We start from the raw sequence: 23,257 nt of genomic DNA on the forward strand, positions 1-23,257 counted from the left end.
ATGTGGGTTTCTTTTGTGGAAAAAGTCCTCTACCATTCTTTGCTTGACCCTTAAAACATAAAGCATGTCAGAATGACAATGATAGTGGCATAATCACTACTGTGTTGTCAGATGTCTCATCAGAAAAACACTAGACCTCAAATTTAAACTGCTGTGACAGTTTTATCACTGTATGTCATCAACTCTTTACCTGAAATATCAATCAATATTTTACTTAAAAACTAGACTTAAACTTAAAATGGTTATAACTTAGAACTACTTTATTCTGGTGTAGTATGTAGTCAAGGTAATCACTGGTAAATGTATTTGTACATAGATGAAGTGCAAAGAAAATAAATAAAAACAATTTACAGGCTATAGGGACTGATGTTAGTTTAAACTATTATTTTCTTCCAATACACCATTAAAGTAAACAGAAAGAAACTGCTGAATAACAATCTGTCAGGGTCAAATAGTTCTGCTTGTGTTGGAAGGTCATGATCTCATCATTATTCCACAAACTTCCAAGTATTGCAGTTTTTTATACTCAATGCAAGCATCAAAATAGAAAGTTAGTGTCATTGTCTTTTAAAATAAAAGTCAGAAAAGTATTTTGGTGGTGAGCCCAACCTACCTACACTTCTTTTGGAAAAGGTTGGCACTATTTAATCTTTAGAAGCAACACTAAGGTTTTATCAATTAATAAAACACAAAAATGTTTCCTAACATGCATTGTGCACTGATACAGGAGCCCAAACTGGCCTTTGAAGATGTGGATGCAACAGAGCTCTATCCATGTGTGATGTTCTACAGCAGCAACCCTGGAGAAAAGGTAAAAAGCAGACACACAATATAAAGCATAAATATACAGATTTTTTTTTTATTTATTTGCTCATGGTTGCTGTTTGGTAGTATGTTTAGTTAAATAGACCTGTCTTAGAACCTTTTGTTTGCTCAACTGTAGGAACTTACTCAAATGTTATTGACTTGCTTACAGGTCAAAATCTGTGAAATGCAAATGCGAGGTACACCTCGTGACCTTTTAGCTGGTGACCCTATCTGCAGTCCTGTAGCCACTGTTCTGGTAGAGGCTGTCTCACAGTTGGTAAGGATTCTGCACCGCTCAGATGGCTGGACACAGTCAATAAACAGGTGCATGCTACAGCGGCTGCAGCAGATCCGTGGCTGTCTGCGTGATGGCTTGCCGACTCCAGGAGGTACAAGGCTCCGCAAAAGCCAGTCAGTACAGAGCCGGGATGAGCAGAATGATGTAAAGGAAGAAGATCGGGGGGAGGAGGAAAGGATGAGAAGTGGCCGTGAGCTAACAGAGTTGCAACTACGTACACTGTGCAACCTTGTGTGGCCAGTTCTTGCTGTGATTGGAGGTACGGATGGAGGTTTGAGGGTTGGCGGCCGCTGCATACATAAGCAAACTGGAAGACATGCCACTCTGCTGGGGTTGGTAAAGGAAGGCAGCATGTCTGCTAAAGTGCAGTGGGACGAGGCTGAAATCACTATCAGGTAAGACAGACGGCTGTATTTAAACAAAGCTTACTGTGTTCAAAATACTGCTGCAAAATACTGCTGCAATATCTACTAAACTCTACACTAAAACATGTACAATATAGTGGAATGTATATGTATGACACTTACCTCAGAATTCTTTCTCACGACATTACTGTGATCTTACTGTGTCCTACTATTAAGTTAGCAAGGGGCATGAAAAAAACAACCGATGTGGATCTAAAGTTGACATTTACCCATTTCATGATTAAAAATGTATTTAAAAGTTTATTAAAAGGAAAAGACCACAGTGTTACATTACTGACACTCAGCATGTTTAGTGCATTTGTGTTTAGTGCGGGAGTGTCTGACAGGTTTGCTCTCACAAAATCTCGAAAATTAGCCCTCTGCTTAGGGAGAAGCACATCATCACAGAGCTAAGTGTAATCGATCAGTCACCATGTAAATGAAGCAGTGCATTTGCGAGAAACTAGTAGCTGGTAGTGCTGTAACTTGTTGTAAACTTGTTTTAAAGAAAAGAAAGTTGTACATTGATGTTGAAAGATATTTTTGTCCTGTTTACATCTATTACTCAAACATTTTAACTTGTTTTTTTTCATTACAAGATTAAAAAAAAAAATGATTTGGACTGTTTTAATTAGCATTTATAGCAGGGCATTTGGACTGTTTTAATTAGCATTTATAGCAGGGCATTTACTCGTATATACAAAGTAGTAGGCTGTCACAGACTACTATAAATAGTAGTCTAAAATGGTTGCCTATTTTTTATTGAGTGCCTGTTATCAAAATAGATTTTATTAATATAAACATCTACATTAATGCAAAAAACTAATTAAACTATAATAAAATTTAATGTACTGATTTAATGATTATCTGTCAAGCTCATCTTTTTAGACGTTGTGATTTTTAAACAGTTTTTTTCCTATACACTCTCATTTCCTTTTTTTTATTTTTTATTTATTTATGCATTTTCTCCCTTTTTTCTCTTGATTTAGCGTAGTCCATTTGTCTTCCACTGCTGGGGATCCTGATTGAATTTGAAGCGGGTATATTTGCCTACTCAAGCCCCCTCCTATGCATGTGCAGTCCTTGCGGACCCCTTATTTTATTCCTGTGCTTCAGTGTATTCGCACATGAGGCTCATCCACTTTCTACAAAGGTGCCTCGGTCCTTGCACTTTCCCACCCAGCAGACACGGTGACCAATGTTTCTCTGCTGCAGGCACTGTGCCCGCTAAATGGTGCCCAGCCGATTGGTAGCCAAGATTTCAACCGGGGTATGCCAGCGGACTATCCTGCTGTGCCACCTGGGTGCCTTTTTCCTTCTTTCGTTTTCATTTTGTGGTTTTTACATAGCCAAATTATTTTTTCTCAGACCTTTCACCCCATTCTTTTGTTTTTTTTCCTTTCTCTTTTTTACTCCTATCTTTTCAGCTTCTGACTGACACTTTTTCACTTTCTGTTTACCTAGTGACACACCACTGTACAACTTGGAGCCATGTGAGCCACTGCCGTTTGATGTGGCACGCTTCCGAGGCCTGACAGCTACACTACTGCTGGACCTCACTGCTCTGGCATCTCTACAAGATGATTTTGCCAAATTCACATCTTCCTCCTCTTCCTCTTCTTCCTTGTACCGCCATGACCGCAGATACCGCCACGAGCCTCAGGATCTAGAGCGAGAGGTCAGTGAAGGAACAGGAGATCTTCGTGTCTCTCATAGCCTGGATGAAGTGCGCTCCCACACCAGTCTTTACCCTGAGATACAGAAGGCACCAGTGCTGGCTGAAGTGCATGCTGTACAGCTGTCTTACCTTTGCTTGGGTGCCATGAAAAGCCTAAGTGTGTTGCTGAGCTGCAGCAAATACGCTGAGCTACTGCTCATTCCTAAAGCCATGCCTGAAGGTGGACACAATGCTGACTGTGGAAGCCAGAGTGTCTCTGTTTTGCAGGAAGAAGCCGAGATGCGCTCAGCATTGCAGTTTCTTATGCGCCACATGGTAAAGCGAGCTGTAATGAGGTCTCCCATTAAACGGGTGCTAAGCCTGGCCGACCTGGAGCGGGCACAGGCCATGATCTACAAGCTTGTGGTTAATAGTGTGCTGGAGGAGCAGGATGGTGGGAGAACCAAACGAGGTAAGCCTCTTGTTTCGCACAGTGAATAACACTGTTTATCTCTTCATCACGGCACCTGTTAGTGGGTGGGTTATATTAGGCAGCAAGTGAACATTTTATCCTTCATGTTGAAGTGTTAGAAGCAGGAAAAATTGGCAAGCCTAAGGATTTAAGCGAGTTTAACAAGGGCCAAATTGTGATAGATAGACAACTGGGTCAGAGCATCTCCAAAACTGCTGCTCTTGTGGGTTGTTTCCGGTCTGCAGTGGTCAGTTTTTATCAAAAGTGGTCCAAGGAAGGAACAGTGGTAAACCGGCGACAGGGTCATGGGCGGCCAAGGCTCGTTGATGCACGTGGGGCGCGAAGGCTGGCCCGTGTGGTCCGATCCAACAGACGAGCTACTGTTGCTCAAATTGCTGAAGAAGTTAATGCTGATTCTGATAGAAAGGTGTCAGAATTCACAGTGCATCACAGTTTGTTTCGTATGGGGCTGCATATCCGCAGACCAGTCAGGGTGCCCATGCTGACCCCTGTCCACCACCGAAAGCGCCAACAATGGGCATCGGAACTGGAACTGCAACATGAGCATCGGAACTGGACCACGGAGAAGGTGGCCTGGTTTTCTTGTACATCACGTTTTTCACGTTTACTTTTACATCACGCGGGTGGCCAGGTGCATGTGCGTTGCTTACCTGGGGAACACATGGCACCAGGATGCACTATGGGAAGAAGGCAAGCCAGCGGAGGCAGTGTGATGCTTTGGGCAATGTTCTGCTGGGAAACCTTGGGTCCTGCCATCCATGTGGATGTTACTTTGACACATACCACCTACCTAAGCATTGTTGCGGACCATGTACACCCTTTCATGGTATTCCCTGATGGCTGTGGCCTCTTTCAGCAGGATAATGCGCCCTGCCACAAAGCAAAAATGGTTCAGGAATGGTTTGAGGTGCACAACTACGAGTTTGAGGTGTTGACTTGGCCTCCAAATTCACCAGATCTCAATCCAATCAAGCATCTGTGGGATGTGCTGGACAAACAATGAAGGCCCCACCTTGCAACTTACAGGAGTTAAAGGATCTGCTGCTAACATCTTGGTGCCAGATACCACAGCACACCTTCAGGGGGTCTAGTGGAGTTCATGCCTCGACGGGTCAGGGCTGTTTTGGCAGCAAAAAGGGGACCAACACGATATTAGGAGGGTGGTTATAATGTTATGCCTGATGTGTGTGTATCATTTTACTAGTCAGACAGTTTCATTTATGGTTAATGAGGTGTAAATATTTTTGAGTAAACAGAAAGAAAAGCTAGTAATTAAATGTTTGTATGGGCTTTAAAACAACACTTACACTTCTTCTAATAAGGTTTCGTCTAACCTAAATATGGTGTTTGTCCGTGTCCGCGTCCATGTATGATAGTAAATGTCGAAAATGACGAGCTGGAAGGTGAGCAACAGTTCCAGACTCCAGTTACCACCTCCCCCTCAGCTTCCAGCAGCACCTCCTTTATGAGTTCCTCTCTGGAGGACACCACCACAGCAACCACACCTGTCACCACTGCAACTACACCAGTTACAGATGCAGAGACTGCACCAGCTTCAGAGTCACCAGGAGTTATGCCCCTAAGTCTTCTCAGGTGCACACACATTCATGAGGACACATGCCATACAAGTTCCTGCATAATCTTGACTTCCAGCTTTAGTTGCTTATTTAAGAGTTTCCAATGCATATTTTGTAAATTAATTAATTAATGTCTTTATTGTGTGATGGGGTAAATAGACAAATGTTCTCCAGTTATCCCACCACCACACTGTTGCCAGCTCGTCGAGCTCAGACTCCTCCTGTCTCATCTTTACCTACTTCACCTTCAGAGGAACATGGTCGCAGGCAAAGCCTAAACTCCCCAGAGTCTCAGCCTGCCAGAACTACCAACAGAACAGGTACACACTAGGAATGGGCATGATTTCTGGCAAAGTTTGAAATGACAATGGTGGAGTGATTGACAGCAAAAAGATATCTGTGGTACACATACGTTTTACAGTGCCTGTGGTTGTTTATATTTGTTCGTAGCATTGTCGGATCCCAGCAGCCGTCTCTCCACATCTCCTCCTCCCCCCGCTATTGCCGTGCCTCTGCTAGAAATGGGGTTCTCGCTAAGACAGATCATGAACGCTCTTGCAGCCACAGGTATACAAATACTACAGCTAATTGTTTATAAGTACTCATTTATAAAGTTCGAGCAATCTAAGATTATATTTTCCTCAAGTTGCCCTCAATGTTTTCTGCTAAGCATATAAAGTCTTAACGTTTGCATTTGTAGATTCAGCAACAGACTATTATTATTCACAAGTGTATATCAAAGTGTTTTTGAGCCCAGGTGATATATGATATTCTTCAGGAATGCATGCTTTATTTTTAAGAAGTGCCATGAGCATTCAGTAGTGGTATTTACTAAACATTTAAAGACAATATATAAAACCTAGAATATTTGCAATTGCTCATTAAGGAACATTTTGAATAATCTGATGATATATTTTTAGTCACAATGTTTTGACAAAGTGGCAAGCATTAATCCATTCTTGCTCATAAATGACTAGACCTTTTCTTTATGCTCCTTTATACTAAATTGTTTTTAACGTTATTAATTTTAGAATGAAGATATATTCATTAAATATATTGTTAAATCTTGGTAAAACATTAAATGCACTGTATTTCTGACCTCCTGACTAGTAATTAGAAAGTGTCAGAAAATAAATAATCAAAAAATTTATTTAGCTTAGTGGTGGAGAACAGAATTAACAAAACCAGTGTAACGTTTTAAAAACTATATGAAATCCCACAGGGGCGACTAGTACCATGAAAATGAGTGTGTGTAGCTTAACTAGTAACAATGCATATTCAAGCTGTTTATTAGCATTGTTGAAAATGTGAAATATATTAACAAAGAACCAAAGTCTGGCTGTCTGAGGTATTTGGATATTTAGTATTTATGTTCACACCTTTAAGAAGTAAGAACAAGGACTACTACACTTTTACTGAGAAAAATTGTTGTAATGTGATAATTTCTCCAACTGTAAAAACAAAAACCTATTTTGGGTCCTGTGAGGTTTTGCAGAATAATTTGAGTATTTTTAGAGCTGACATGCTGCTTTTGGTTGTCAACATATCAGTTTACTGACACCTTTGCTTTGGCAATGGTGGCTTCACATCCGCTACATAGAAGCATTCAGTGGGCTAGTTTGTTGCATCATTAATTGTTTAAAACACCTAAAGTCTTATTTCTGTGTTTCCAGGTGCTCGAGGTGAGGCAGATGCTCAGAACATCACAGTCCTAGCTATGTGGATGATTGAGCATCCAGGAACTGAAGACTCTGAAGAGTCTTGCACTGCAGCTTCGGACTCCTGCTCAGGAGGGGACAAGAGTTCAGAGAGAAGCTACCTGCGATCTCCTGGAGACATCCCCAATGTTGATGCGCAAGAGATGGAGGAAGGTTTCAACGAAAGGTAAAATAAGCCTACACTGTAAAATAAGGCTATTCTGGTTTAAAGTATAACTCGCACTGATGCTTAGAATGTTTCATTCTTTAGCAATGAAGGACTAGATCAGGACTCTGCCTCCAGCCTCAACCCACGAGGGCGCTCAGCCCTGAGTAGGAAGCATCGCTTTGACCTTGCAGCTCGCACTTTGCTAGCTCGTGCAGGTACTTTGAACACATGCTTGTGCAATTTTCATGATTAATTTGGTTAATTCTAATGTTGGAACACAATATTTAAATGCGATCACAGCCCTAAATCTTTACATACAACCACGACATGGTCATCGTTGTCGCATTTTTTTCTTTTAAAATTCTCCACACATTCTCTCTGGGAACAGGTCAGGACTGCAGGCAGGCCAGTCCAGTATCTGTACCCTTTTCTTCCGCAGCCATGCCTTTGTAATGTGTGCAACATTAGGGGTGGGCGATATAATATCGTTCACGATAATACCGGTATAGTTGTAAACTCGATATGATTTTTGCCATATTGCGATATTGTTAGCAAACGCACGTCACTCGCTCTCAAGCGCGTAACAGTGAAATAATGGACAGAGAGTAGTACCGGAGTTAGCACCGAGGACGAACTAGTCCCTAAAAGCCGAGCTACATCACTAGTGTGGAAGTTTTTTCAGATACAGAAGGTCAGACAAAACGTGCAAAAATACTGTAACGACAAAAGGTGGCAACACATCAACTTTATTTCAGCACCTAAAGCAAAAGCACCCGCGTGAGTACAAGGAGTCACTGCATGAGTCCGAGAATGATGTGAGAACAAAAACTGTGTCAGTGAACAAACATAGAATACACAGGTTACCACACAGGTTACAGGGACAGTGGTAGCTAGTGGGTAGAGCTTTGGGCTATCAACCGGAACATTGGCGGTTCAAATCCAGGCTCAGCTATGCAGCCACTGTAGGGTCCTTGAGCAAGACCCTTAACCCTGTCTGCTCCAGGGGCGCCGTACGATGTATATATATATATATTTATTTATATATATATATATATATATATATATATATACAGTATATATACAGTATATACTGTACATTTAGTAACATTTGTACCTTAGATTTCCTGACTGTCTGCTAAACAAAAGTGTTTTTAAAATAAACTTTTTAAAAAAGTGTTCTTATATATTGCGAGTGAATATCGTTATCGCAAAAATATCACAAAATATTGTGATATTATTAAAAGGCCATATCGCCCACCCCTATGCAGCATGTGGTTTTGCATTGTCTTGTTGAATAATGCATGGATGTCCCTCGAAAAGATGACGTCTTGAAGGCAGCATATGTTGCTTAAGATCTCAATGTACTTTTCTGCATTAATGCTGCCATCACAGAAGTGTAAGTGACCTTTGCCAAGGGCACTGACACAGCCCCATACCATGACAGACCCTGGCTTTTGGACTTGTTGCTGATAACAGTCTGGATGGTCCTTTTTGTCTTTGGTCTGGAAAAAAGACCTGGAATGCTGATTTATCTGAGCACAATACACGTTTCCACTGTGTGATGGTCCATCCTAGATGCCTCAGAGCCCAGAGAAGTCTATGCTGCTTCTGGACATGCCTTAACATAAGGCTTCTTTTTTGCACAGTAAAGTTTTAAGTGGCATTTGTGCATGTAACTCCGTATTGTAGTGCCTGACAAAGGTTTGCTAAAGTAATCCCTTGCCCATGTGTTTATATCAGCTATTGTTGAGTGGCGGTTCTTGATGCAGTGCCGTCTGAGGGATCGAAGATCACAGGCGTTCAGCTTAAGCTTGCACCCTTGGCCTTTACACACTGAAATTCCTCCCGATTCCTTGAATCTTTTTCTGATATTATGCACTGTAGAGGGAGGAATATGCAAATCCCTTTCAATCTTTTTTCTTTGAGGTACATTGTTTTTAAACATTTCAATAATTTTCTCACACATTTGTGGACAAACTGGAGATCATCTGATCATCTTTGCTCATCAAAGACCTGGCACCAAACCGTCATTACAATCACCTGTTGACATCACCTGTTTGGAATCACATAATTATTTAATTTTTTCACCTTATTACTAGCCCTAAATAGCCCCTGTCCTAACTTTTTTTGGAATGTGTTGCAGACCTGAAATGCAGCAATGGATGTTTATTAATAAATGAAATAAAGTTGAGCAGATAAAACATGAATTATCTCAGTTTCATCCTGTCTGCAATCAAATAAAAGTCAAAGTAAATGTAAGAAACACTGCATTTTTATTTTATTTGCATTTTCCATACTGTCCCAACTTTTTCTGATTCAGGGTTGTAGAAACCTGTGCAATCCATGACAACTGAGAGATAAAAACTGATTTTGGGAATAAACAGTTTAGAATTTTGCAATTATTATGCACTTCTGGAACATTTTTTGGGACAGGATGTTTTTTTGTTCTTGCACACTAGTCCACTTTTTCATTCGACACATGTAATAAGTGGCTAGGGTCTAGTGTTTTAGTAAAATTATAATAGTTGGTAAGTAGCAGAACATTAAAAATCTTAAATTTAAAATTAAAATCAATTTAAAGAAAGTTTGTTCAAAACTGTTTTGGATTTATGTCAATATCATATTTAGTTGAAATAGTTTCTTTAATATTCTGTCTCACTTTTTTTTTTATTGGCCATGAAACGATTTGTTCGGTGTTTTAATCCTGCAATGAGACAAACTCTTTCTGCACAAATGTTGTAACACTGCCCACATTAGTTTTAAATGTTATTCTTACTTTACTGCTTTTGTTCGTGTCGTGTCGTGTGTGTGTGTGTGTGTGTGTGTGTGTGTGTGTGTGTGTGTGTGTGTGTGTGTGTGTAGCTGGACTGTATAATTCGGTCCATGCTCACCGTGCTCAGGTGCGAAGGGAGAATTCAGGGCTGCAGCAGGACCCAGGCTCATTAAGGGGTGCTTATGATTTCAATCTGGATGAAGAGCTAGAGCTGGAGTTGGACCAAGAGGCAATGGAAGCCATGTTCACCCAGGAGCTGGCCTCTGATTCAGACATCCTTGGAATGTGGATCCCGGAGGTATTGGATTGGCCAACATGGGTGTGTGTACCTGCAGCCAGAAGCTGCTACTAATTTTCTACTCACCATTAACCCTGCTATGCCATAATGCACACACATCTGAATAATTTTTGAATTTGAATGAGTCCCATACTTTCATACTCAAGACTTCACTTCTATGCAGTGTGTAAAAGACGCACATTCCAAAAAAACCTCTGTGACCTTGGCTTCCAACGTCAATGCCTGAACTCACAAATGCTTTTTGAGTAAATGGGCACAAGGTTTCACAGACAAAATCTATTTGAAGGTTTTTCATATCATTAAAGGCTGTTATAACAATAAAGGGGGTCAAATCTGTACTATTTCCTATGGTTTTAAAATGAAATATTCAACATATATTCAGCTCATTTCCAGTTGTCCACATACAGTCATGTGAAAAAGTTAGAACACCCCATGAGAACCTTTGTCTTTTTGAACATATTTAAACAAATGAACATTTGAGCTTCATTTGAACAGTATTGAGAGATGGAGCTTATATAACTAAACAAATAAAAGTGGAAAAAAATACTTTTAAACAAAAGTTGTAAAATGTAATAAACAAAAAAGAAAATGTATTGTGTGGAAAAAGTTAGGACACCCTATGTCCTAATAGCTGGTGTTTCCCCCTTTGGCTGAAATAACCTCAATTAGATGTTTCCTCTAACCATCTACCAGTCTCTGACATCGACTGGGAGAAAGTTTTCCCCACTCCTCTATGCAGAATTTCTTCAGCTGTGTGAGGTTTGATGGGTTTCTTGCATGCACAGCCAGTTTCAAATCACCCCACAGCATCTCAATAGGATTAAGGCCCGGGCTTTGACTTGGCCATTCCAGAACTCTCCATTTCTTTCTTTTGAGCCATTCCTTGGTGGATTTACTTGGATGTTTTGGGTTGTTGGCATGTTGCATGGTCCACCTCCGCTTCAGCTTCAGTTTTTGGACAGATGGTCTTACATTTTTCTCAAGCACCCTCTGATACAGTGAAGAATTCATTGTGAATTCTATAATGGAGAGCTTGCCAGGCCGTGCTGCTGCAAAGCAGCCCCAAACCATGACATTTCCACCTCCATGCTTCACAGTTGGTATGAGGTGCTTGTTCCCAAATGCTGTGTTTGGTTTGCACCAAACATGTCTTCTGTTACTGTGCCCAAATAATTTAGCTTTGAATTCATCTGTCCAAAGCACATTGTTCCAGAAGTCCTGGTCTTTGTCTAGGTGTTCTCTGGTAAACTTTAGTCTTGCCCTGATGTTTTTTTCACAGCAAGGGTTTCCTCCTTCCACACCTCCCATGAAAATCAAACTTGTGCAGTCTCTTTCTGATGGTAGAGCATGTACCTTGACATCTACTGTGGCAAGAGCTAACTGTGATGACAGGATTATTGGAGATTTCTTTACGCATCTTGCGGTCTGCTCTTGGGCTGAACTTGCTAGGATGGCCTGACCTGGCCATGTTGGCAGCGGTTTTAAATGTTCACCACATGTAAATAATTTTCCGGACAGTGGAATGGCTGATTTCTAATTGTTTTAAGATCTTTTTAAATCCCTTCCCAGACTCATATGCATTTACAACCTTCTTTCTGAAGGCCTCAGAAAGCTCTTTAGATCTCACCATGGTGATAACATTCACTTTAACAATCAAGAGCAAACCAAACTAATGTCTGAGGTTTAAATAAAACTCCACTGTCCTCTAACGATGGTATAATCATTGCAGCTGATGTGGTGCACCGGAGTAATAAAAAAATAGTAATAAATGTGGGGGTGTCCTAACTTTTCCTCACAATACATTTCCATTTTTGTTCATTACATTTTACAGCTTGTGTTTAAAAGTAATTTTTTTTACATTTTATTTGTTTAGTTATATAAGCTCCATCTCTCAGTACTGTTCAAATGAAGCTCAAATGTTCATTTGTTTAAATATGTAAAGGATTTCATGGGGTGTTTTCACATGACTGTATGTTTGCTCATATAGTGTTTAACTGACAGAACTCACTGCATGTAATCCCACAGGTGCCAGCTGTTTTAATCTTTAGTGTTTTACTAATGGAAAAACACATTTTGAGCATCTGTGCCTTTACTTCAAACTAATGTGCTAACATGTAATAGGTCAGTGCTAGAGCTGTAACCTATGACCTATGCTTCTACTGCAGTTCTTCTTATAAATGATCTGAGATGTCTTATTTTCTGTGCATTTGTTTATGTATGTTACAGCATGTATGTGAGACAGAGGAGAGAGAGGAGGTTGTGGTATGTGAGCTGTGTGAGGCAAAGGTGTCCAGCTTCAATCAACACATGAAAAAGAGCCATCCAGGCTGTGGGCGCAGTGCTAACCGGCAGGGCTACCGCAGCAATGGCTCCTATGTGGATGGTTGGTTTGGGGGCGAGTGTGGTAGTGGGAACCCTTACTACCTGCTTTGTGGTACCTGCAGGGAGAAGTATCTAAGCATGAAGAGCAAGGCCAAAGGTTTGCCAGAGAGGTAGGTGGGTTTGTTGAGTGAGTGAGTAAGCGAGTGTTTTGCAGTTATCTGCAGTTATCTGATTGTTCAGGTGGTTATGGAAATGGCATACATTGATTCTTGAAATTACAGTACAAAAACCAGCCAGACTTAAGTAATCAGCTTTTTAATGCATGTAACATTGTCCCTAATTTTTTTGCAGACATAATATTAGTATACATTTATGTTTAGAAAACTGCTGACCAGACACAGGTGGGGCAGGATTTCTGGATGCAGTGGAATTTCTGTATAAGCTTAACACAAATTATGTGCAATCAGATCACATTTGTGCATTTCTGTGTTTATTTCTAAAATCTGTTTTATCTTCAAATCTCTGATTCTGTCATTGCTGCATTGGTTAACAGGTTTGGTATTTGTGTGTGTGTGTGTGTGTGTACTTTTTACATCATTTTTTTTTTTTTTCATTTAGATACAAGGGTCAAGCCCCAGACCTGCTTGGAAAGCAAGACAGTGTCATTGAAGGTATTGATTATTTCATGGTTATTTTAAATAGCAAAATACTATGTTTGTGTGCAAATACATCTGATAAACAGTGTCTACTCATTGTGTGTATTTGGATCTAATAGAGGATTGGGACATGCTTGATGTGGATGATGCTGAGAGACTAACAGGGGAAGAGGAGTTTGAACTGCTGTTAATGCCTCTTGGGCTCAGTGAACGCAAACTTGTACCTGATGCCGTTCATTTTTCAGACACAGACCCTCTTGGATCGTCTGTTGCCATGATTACTGCCGCCAATAGCATGGAGGAAACCCTGCTGCAGATAGGCAAGATTATAACACACCTACATTTGTAACTTGTTTGCAATTATTTACATTGTGTTTGAATCTGAATCTGAATCTGTCATAACTTCTGATGTATTTGGCAGGCTCACTTGTAGTACTGTAATTTTCACATGCATGCACAGTCTAAATTACATTTTAAGAGAGTGTTTTAAGAGAGTGGATAGTAATTCCTGCTTCTATTAGGGATCGCAACAGCAGATCATTTGGTTTGGCAGTTTCTACGGCAGATTCCCTTCCTGGCGCAACCTTTCTATATCCGGGTTGGGGACTGGCACTAAGGGCACACTGATATGTGATGTCTGGCATTGTTGATGTCTGATTTAAAGGCTGGATAAATTAAAGTAAATTAATTTTCAAAAATTTTAGGTTAATTTTTACTCATTTACAGAATAATGAGGTACTAAAACTTCGTTACAGTACTTAAATATCTTTTTGGAGTATCTGTACTTTACCTGAGTTTTTACATTTCTGCTACCTTTTACTTTAACTCCACTACATTTCCTAAATAAAATTTATACTTTTACTCATTTGCACATTTGCCATATGCAAATTTGTTACTCGTTACTAAAAAAAAAACGGCAAGAAATTTGGTAGCTAAATAATGTAAGATGTGTAACAGACTGCAAGCAAGCAGGTGTGGCGAATTTGTGATCTGTGCTTGTAAGTTAGATTAGTGTTTAAGCATATTAACGCGCAAGTGCTAACAAGTTCTCTTAAAGCGATGGATGCATTTCAATTTCCACCCAACTCCAGGCATGTCAGATGCTAGCAGCAACATGGTAGTGACAGACAGGAACACCTGTGGCCATATTTACAAGAATTACAAGAAATGTTATCATATGTTGGAGTAAAAGTTGATGAGGTGCCTCTTATGTTTAACCAAATATACGGAAATATCTGCATTTCAGAGCTCCCCATCCAACCTCAAGAAACATTTTGATGCAAGTTAAAAATGATTAACGAAACTCTTTCTTCGCGTGTCCCAGCTTGTTTGGAACCTGGGGTCAGAGCGCAGAGTTAGCCATTGTGTGGCACCCCTGGAGCAGAGAGGGTTAAGGGCCTTGCTCAAGGGTCCAACAGTGGCTGCATGGCAGAGCTGGGATTCGAACTCTCAACCTTTCAGTTGATAGCTCAAAGCTTTACCCACTAGGCTACAACTGTCCTGTAATATACATATACACATGCATTTCAGGCCTACACCACATTCCAAAAAAGTTGGGATGGGGCAATTTAGGACTAGTAATAAGGCAAAAAAACTAAATAATGACAGACAGGTGATGTCAACAGGTGATTGTAATCAGAGGGAAGAAAGAAAATGTATTATGTTCTAAAAATTCTTATGTTGTGAAGACGTTTTTCTGTAGGTGTAGGATCGGCTCCATTGTCAAGGTGGTTTACAGGCTTAAAAGAACAAGCTTAATTTTTCATTTTCATTCATTTTTTATTATTAAGTATATTTAATATCAGAAAATTACTTTTGATACTTGAGTACAATAAACATCAGATACTTTAGGACTTTTACTCAAGTAATATTCTAAGAAGTGACTTTAACTTCTATCAAAGTAAATTTCTGGTAAGTTATTTGTACTTTTACTCAGGTATGGCTTTCAGGTGCTTTACCCACCACTGTTTAAAATTAACTAGTGTAGGATGGTCAGCAACAAGATGGATGAATACAGTTAGAGGGTTAATGAATGAGCCATGTAGAGGCCTGGAGACCCAAATGGAATACAGAATGTTTTGGAGAAATACTAAGCTTATGATCGACAGGAGAATTGACTGTACTGCCCTAGATAATAATGATAATACTGTAGTATAGTAGTATAACTAGCTTTTGCCCCAATTTTTTTTATTATGTTCACTCACAGTGCGTCAGGATATTTTGGGGATTGATATGTTGTTGTGTGTGATGATTATTTGCAGGCTGCCAAAGTTCAGTTGATAAAAATTCATCTGGTCAACTGACTTTGGGGGAGCAGGCGGCAGGGCTGCAGAGGTCTGCTGATCATATCATAGCTTTAAGGAGAGTCGCTTCAGCTGCTCAAATCCTGCTGGCAAGAACTATGGTCATGAGAGCACTATCTTTACTCTCAGTCAGGTAGGTGCAGTGTGTTCTGTGTTGTTTTCAGTGTATGCCACTGAAAAATATATGATCATGTCTAGTAATATGTACTGCTATGTTATTTAGTGGCTCTAGCTGCAGTCTGGCTGCTGGACTGGAGTCCCTGGGCCTTACGGATATTAGGACCCTGGTGCGTTTAATGTGTCTTGCCGCGGCTGGTCGGGCAGGTCTCTCTGCTGGCCTTGGCTCTGGTCCTGCAGCATTAGACCGGCCTCGTGGAGCCAACAAGCCCACCAAACCTATCTCCTGTCTTGCTTACCTCAGCACCGCTGTGGGCTGCCTTGCATCAAACAGCCCCAGTGCTGCCAAGCTGCTTGTCCAACTGTGCACCCAAGTAAATACTATTTACATTTATTTGTTTATATGTACAACCACAATCAGAAAAAGTTGGGACAAGATATAAAATGCTAATTAAAAAAACATATACTTATATTTGCTTTGACTTTAATTTAATTGCAGATAGTATGACCCAAGATATTTTATGTTTTGTCTGGTCAACTTCATTTCTTTGTTAATTTTTATCTTTGCTTCTCAAGTGGATACTGCGTTTGTACCATATCATGATTTCAATTACCTTTTGACATTACATCATTATCTCTTTTTTTTGCCTCATTACTATCCCTAAATTGCCCCCTGTCCCAACTTTTTATGGAGTGTGTTACAGTCCTGAAATGCAGGAATAGACGTGTATTAACAAACAAAATGAAGTTGACTAAACATGAAATATCTTGGGTTTTTACTGTGTGCAGTAAAATAAATGTCAATTTAAGAAATGCTGCAGTTTATTTATTTACATTTTCCATACCACCCCAGTTTTTTCTGATTTAGTGTTGTATAACTGAGGTACATACAGAACTTACTCTAAATAACATGTGTTAAGATTTTTTTTGTTTTTCTCTTTTACAATTTCCCGGTACAATAGAACTTAATTTCCGCAGCCACAGGAATGAACCTGACCACTGTGGACGATCCTATTCAGAGAAAGTTTTTGCCTAGTTTTCTACGAGGTGTGGCAGAAGAGAACAAGCTGGTCACCTCGCCTAACTTTGTGGTGACACAAGCTTTGGTGGCCCTCCTAGCAGACAAGGGAGCAAGACTAAGACCCAGCTATGACAGTTCTGAATTAGAGAGGAAAGGTAGGTTTCACACACCACATACCAAACCCCTTTTCACAGCACATTTAAAAGCAAATAATTTGTACAGGAGACAATTTTAATAAGTAGTGACTACAATAGCATTGGCTGAATAATCATTTTGGCATACAACAAAGCTATTGTTAAGGAGGGAATGGTCAAGTTTGTCAAATCGTAGCAAACTACATCACATTTCTGAAAAAAGCCTGAGAAAGCCAGACCACTTTTTCTCAGACAGCATGTCAATGTTTTTATACTGTTGCTTTTAATTAATGCTCTTAAATGTATTGCATTTTTAAATAAATTTAAATATTAAGTATAAATTAGTATTAAAGTTTTACTGCCACCAGGAGTGTGAACATTCCCAATTATATTATGAAAAACACATGAAAACAGATATCACTTAAAGGCAATGTACAGTGTATCACAAAAGTGAGTACACCCCTCACATTTCTGCAAATATTTTATTATATCTTTTCATGGGACAACACTATAGAAATAAAACTTGAATATAACTTAGAGTAGTCAGTGTACAACTTGTATAGCAGTGTAGATTTACTGTCTTCTGAAAATAACTCAACACACAGCCATTAATGTCTAAATGGCTGGCAACATAAGTGAGTACACCCCACAGTGAACATGTCCAAATTGTGCCCAAAGTGTCAATATTTTGTGTGACCACCATTATTATCCAGCACTGCCTTAACCCTCCTGGGCATGGAATTCACCAGAGCTGCACAGGTTGCTACTGGAATCCTCTTCCACTCCTCCATGATGACATCACGGAGCTGGTGGATGTTAGACACCTTGAACTCCTCCACCTTCCACTTGAGGATGCGCCACAGGTGCTCAATTGGGTTTAGTCCATCACCTTTACCTTCAGCTTCCTCAGCAAGGCAGTTGTCATCTTGGAAGTTGTGTTTGGGGTCGTTATCCTGTTGGAAAACTGCCATGAGGCCCAGTTTTCGAAGGGAGGGGATCATGCTCTGTTTCAGAATGTCACAGTACATGTTGGAATTCATGTTTCCCTCAATGAACTGCAGCTCCCCAGTGCCAGCAACACTCATGCAGCCCAAGACCATGATGCTACCACCACCATGCTTGACTGTAGGCAAGATACAGTTGTCTTGGTACTTCTCACCAGGGCGCCGCCACACATGCTGGACACCATCTGAGCCAAACAAGTTTATCTTGGTCTCGTCAGACCACAGGGCATTCCAGTAATCCATGTTCTTGGACTGCTTGTCTTCAGCAAACTGTTTGCTGGCTTTCTTGTGCGTCAGCTTCCTTCTGTGATGACGACCATGCAGACCGAGTTGATGCAGTGTGCGGCGTATGGTCTGAGCACTGACAGGCTGACCTCCCACGTCTTCAACCTCTGCAGCAATGCTGGCAGCACTCATGTGTCTATTTTTTAAAGCCAATCTCTGGATATGACGCCGAACACGTGGACTCAACTTCTTTGGTCGACCCTGGCGAAGCCTGTTCCGAGTGGAACCTGTCCTGGAAAACCGCTGTATGACCTTGGCCACCATGCTGTAGCTCAGTTTCAGGGTGTTAGCAATCTTCTTATAGCCCAGGCCACCTTTGTGGAGAGCAACAATTCTATTTCTCACATCCTCAGAGAGTTCTTTGCCATGAGGTGCCATGTTGAATATCCAGTGGCCAGTATGAGAGAATTGTACCCAAAACACCAAATTTAACAGCCCTGCTCCCCATTTACACCTGGGACCTTGACACATGACACCAGGGAGGGACAACGACACATTTGGGCACAATTTGGACATGTTCACTGTGGGGTGTACTCACTTATGTTGCCAGCTATTTAGACATTAATGGCTCTGTGTTGAGTTATTTTCAGAAGACAGTAAATCTACACTGCTATACAAGCTGTACACTGACTACTCTAAGTTATATCCAAGTTTCATGTCTATAGTGTTGTCCCATGAAAAGATATAATCAAATATTTGCAGAAATGTGAGGGGTGTACTCACTTTTGTGATACACTGTAATTCTTAGTATTCCTCTGTAATGGTAGAAGTAGTGAATACCATTCGTAAGAAAAACTTAACAAAACATCTGTGTGGAAATCAAATGGTTTCTTCAAATAGCACATCTGATACATTGTTTTTTGTATTAGCAGTGCTTTGAATGCAGCACAGCATTTTAATGGTGTTTGCTGCCCAAAGTGAAATACAGCTCCTCTTTGATAAACAGTTTACCACTTTTGATCTGTTTGTAGCCAGTACAACAAAGAGTTGGTTAATTAAGAGAGCACACCCTACCAACAGCCTTGGTCTAAGAATTTAACAGACAATTAGGAGATGAATAACGCCACATTGTTAAATGGAGTAGTGTTTTTTTTTGCCCCCTTATACTAGAACAGTATTGGAGGGTGGTATCTAGCTCATAATGGGCCACTGACCAACATTTACAATTTTGGGTTTTTAATGGTTTGCTTTCACTTGTTTGATATAAAAAGAGTAAACTTGCTCTACTGTTTTTCATTCCTTACACTCCTTGCATTCCTTTCTCTTTGCTGCAAAATATGAATGTGGATTATACAACAGGTAGTTCCGACCTTACAATCTGATTGGTTGAGAAGCGTTCTAACTGTGCTGATATTCGTGATAACAGCACGGTCTTTTCACACCACAATGGTATTACTCCGCTGACGCGTTGCCAGTAACGACAAGCTTCATGCACACAAACGCGCACGCAGGCGACACAGCCTTTTTTCCCCGATCGCGTTTTAAATCCGTTATCTGATATAAAATCTAGAGCACTGTGTAGGGAACATAACCAATTGTCTAATATATTGTCTAGTGCACTATGTAGTGAACATGAATGCGTTATCTGATATACAATCTAGCGCACTATGTAGGGAACATTAATGTGTTTGTAACGCGAACAGTTAGCTTAATAGCCCAGTTAGCAGCTCCTAAGAGTTCTGTTCTCACCAATATCCTTTGGTGTGTGCAAGATGTTTTTTATTTCTTTTTTCCCTTCGGAGGTTCTTGACTTTTTCTTCTTGTTGTTCTTACCTCCCTGAAATAAGTTTTTGCAACTTGGGATGTCTGCTTTGTAGTGTTAAACTTTATATTAGTTGTGGAACTACTTTTTGGCGGAAGGTATTGTCAATATTAAAGCATATTTATTATGAAATTCAGGGCTTCTTTGATTTATTTTCTTTCTTTATTTTGTAAAAACTGTTGTATAAAAGCAATAGAACACTCGAGGTCGTGTGTTATCGCGAATAACATCACGGCTGTGATGATCTACGACCGAATCACAGCCATGATGTTATTCGTGATAACACACTCCCTCTCGTTTTCTATTGCTTAAATATAACATTCCTGTGATTTGTTGTAAGACTTACATTTAAACATAATAATGTTTGGTCAGGCACATTGATTTAGAACCATATTAGCACTGAACTTCTACCAGCCAAACACAAACAATGATAGACCAGAGTATAACTTGAATTAATATCTACGGTAAAAAAAAACGCACAGACGCACAATTTTAGCCACAAATGTGGGGTCAGATTTATACTGTTGCCCGTTGTTTTGGAACGGGCAACGGGCAATTTATCCATTAAAATATCAATAATGAAATTTGATTTGAACCTTCTTGTAGGCTTAGCTCTACATGCAGCTTTGTTTTGTAGAAGTCCAAAAGCCTTTTTTTTTTGTCATCTTTATTTTAATCACTCATCATTGATCTCATTGTGTCTGTGTCTCTTACTTGTGACCTGGCATTGATCCCTATTGGGTCCTTGCAGGGTTAATATCCTCTCTCTGTGCCCACCTCTTATGTCCCCCTCCTGCTGTAGGCCCGCTGGAGTTGGCCAATGCGCTGGCAGCATGCTGTCTGTCGTCCCGCCTCTCATCGCAGCACCGCCAATGGGCTGCACAGCAGCTGGTCCGCACACTCGCCGCCCATGACCGTGACAACCAAAGCCAACCACAGACCTATGCTGACATGTCTGGAGACCTACGCAAGTGCTCTACTATAAAGTTAGAGGCTCACCATGGCAAAGTAGGTTTTACTAAATGTTTGCATGTAGTATTCATTTTTCTGCCTAATCCAGTAATTTAGTTATATATATATAGTCAGTGGTGTATTGTAACAAAGTAATAATACTTTGTTACAGTACATTAAGTATTTTTGTAGTATCTGTACTTTAGTAGTTTTTAAATTTCCGTCAACTTTTACTTTTACTCCACTACATTTTCTAAAGAAAATGTATGCAAATTCATTACTCTTTACTACAAAATAAAACAGCAAGAAATTTGGTAGCTAAATTATTGTGAGATGTGTGACGAATCCATGATTTGCGCTTGTAAGGTAGATCAATAGTTAAGCATATTAATGTGCAAATACAAAAAAAGTTCTCTGTCAGATGCTGACAGCAACATGAGCAGTGACAGACAAGAACACCTGTTGTCATATTTACAAGAAATGTTTTCATATGTTGGAGTAAAAGTTTTGTATTACACTGGCAGAGGAAAGATTCATGGTGTTGAGGAAAATGCACGTCTTAAAACCTTTAAAGGTCTCACCAAGAAAATAATGTTTAAAATGTTTCTTTATTTCTTGGGACTATATTAACAACAAACAATAATTATTTTTCACTAGTGCACACAGTATTTTTTAACGAACCTCTACCAAATGGTTGCGATGTCTCCTAATGGTAAAAGTGCATTCTAGTGCATTCTATATGCAGTATAGAAAATATATTAAAACAAAGTTTGAAGAAGTGTGGAGTTTGCATGTTCTCCCTATGTCCACTTGGGTTTTCTTTGGGTGCTCAGATTTCTTTCCACAGTCCAAAGACATGCAGTCAGGATAATTGAAGATACAAAATTGCTTTGTGTGTGTGTGAGTGTGTGTTTGCCCTGTGATGGAGTGGCGACCTGTCCAGGGTGTTTTATACCTTTTGCAAAGTGAATTGCACCAACTGCGACCCTGACCAGGCTAAAGCTGTGGTAAAACAGACAATGAATGAATGACTGCACAAACATTATTGTAGAGGAGATCAGACAAACAAACATGTAGTGTGGTGCCAGTAATTCTTAGTGGCTGGGAAAATGAACAAACCCGTTATTAGCAGCGTAGTCAAAAACTCCTCAATCTCTGAAGGGCTAGTCTTGATTGGATCTCCCAGTTCTTGCGCATGAGTACATATTGGTGGAAAGCAGTATGTTAAATTACCTGGTCTCTAAAAGTGTTTTGAGATACTGGTTGGGTGTCTTAACAGAATCTGGGGGCTCAAATCTTGCATCAGGCACATCAAATGAGTATATATCCTCTATTTTCCACTTTTCCACATTTTCCCCATACAGGAAATTGGGTTTAGTGTGTAGTCCCATCTGTTTTTTCTGTGATTTCTGAGATAGCCATGATACTGTTGTCTTACTTTCTTTTCTTATAAATGTTGGTTACAAATTAGAATATTAATTAGATGGTTATTTAAATGCCTGGACAGGCCAACACACAAACTCACATTTAATTCATTTATTAAACAAGAATCTACTGAGGATGTGTGCAGTGGGTAGTAAAGTTTTACAGAAAAAATTAAACTAGCCAGCTTAACATTTTTGAACATAATTTAAGTGTTTCTTTTTTATTTAGTTAAACTCAGCCACCTGCCATCCTTAATATATTTTCACGAATAGTTTTTTATTTGAAATGGCATTGATTTTGTTACCTGTTTTGAGTCCTGAAATGGCTGAAAGGAAGACGTGTGGAAGGCATAGCATTTTTTTTTTTTTAAATGTGTAAGGTTTAAATAGGTTGTATAGTGTATACCAGTAGGGTAATATAATGCATACAACATTTAAGCTTTTAATTTTATGTCCCTAATTATTCTGAAATGCTGTGCAATTGGATGTTTTGCTATCGGATGTTGTGCTATCAGAGGTTGTGCTATTGGACGGTAAAAAAAAAATCACATCTTTGTTTGTACCAGATTTACCCATGCAAACCCCTGTCAAACAGAGAGCATGTTTGACTGCAGCAGTAAGAAGAGAAGATTAGCTTTTTTCTAAGCTTATTTTAGCAGAGTTAAATAGGAAGATGTTAAAATTAACTTCAGATACACCATCGAGGGAAATTACCAATTACTCAGCAAGTAATTCTTTTTATAAAGTAATAACATTTTAATTGTTTGAATAAAAAATATTATTGTGATGGACCTTTTTCAAAAGATTTCAATAATTTTGTTTACTTTTTCTTTTTTCAATGTGATTGAGTGCGCATGTAGATTGAATAGAAAATAAAAAATTTTTACATTCTTCTTACAGCATTAGAGGTTATTTTAATTAAAAAGTCAAACTTGTTTCTGATTATAGTTTTTTTTTTTGTTCATTTGAGGATCGCTTTACAATAAGAAGTGTGGCTTGGTTTTTCAGCTAAATGAAGGATGTATAAGTTCTTTGTCTATGCAAATGATTTAATCTTTTGAGTTCAAGATACAGTAGCTCTGAAGTTATTTCCTGATTTGTTTCA

The 23,257-nt window shown here is 39.6% G+C and overlaps 1 protein-coding gene across 3 annotated transcripts in view; it reads left to right on the forward strand.

The window, feature by feature from the left end:
* The window catches only part of herc1 (HECT and RLD domain containing E3 ubiquitin protein ligase family member 1), a 96,708-nt gene that overhangs the window by 54,014 nt on the left and 19,437 nt on the right, over window positions 1-23,257 (forward strand). For 2 of the 3 annotated variants that reach the window (XM_063013252.1, XM_063013254.1), the window contains exons 36-51: window positions 728-811; window positions 977-1,500; window positions 2,974-3,638; window positions 5,036-5,252; window positions 5,396-5,556; window positions 5,687-5,803; window positions 6,910-7,120; window positions 7,205-7,317; window positions 9,965-10,194; window positions 12,400-12,665; window positions 13,114-13,166; window positions 13,271-13,471; window positions 15,413-15,587; window positions 15,678-15,945; window positions 16,534-16,747; window positions 20,580-20,785. In XM_063013252.1, coding sequence (XP_062869322.1) covers window positions 728-811; window positions 977-1,500; window positions 2,974-3,638; window positions 5,036-5,252; window positions 5,396-5,556; window positions 5,687-5,803; window positions 6,910-7,120; window positions 7,205-7,317; window positions 9,965-10,194; window positions 12,400-12,665; window positions 13,114-13,166; window positions 13,271-13,471; window positions 15,413-15,587; window positions 15,678-15,945; window positions 16,534-16,747; window positions 20,580-20,785 — 3,705 coding nt within the window. The remainder of the gene's footprint in view (window positions 1-727; window positions 812-976; window positions 1,501-2,973; window positions 3,639-5,035; window positions 5,253-5,395; window positions 5,557-5,686; window positions 5,804-6,909; window positions 7,121-7,204; window positions 7,318-9,964; window positions 10,195-12,399; window positions 12,666-13,113; window positions 13,167-13,270; window positions 13,472-15,412; window positions 15,588-15,677; window positions 15,946-16,533; window positions 16,748-20,579; window positions 20,786-23,257) is intronic. The other variant, XM_063013253.1, reaches the window with a different exon arrangement.

This window comes from Trichomycterus rosablanca, chromosome 17, assembly GCF_030014385.1.
Source record: "Trichomycterus rosablanca isolate fTriRos1 chromosome 17, fTriRos1.hap1, whole genome shotgun sequence".
Taxonomy (NCBI): Eukaryota; Metazoa; Chordata; class Actinopteri; order Siluriformes; family Trichomycteridae; genus Trichomycterus; species Trichomycterus rosablanca.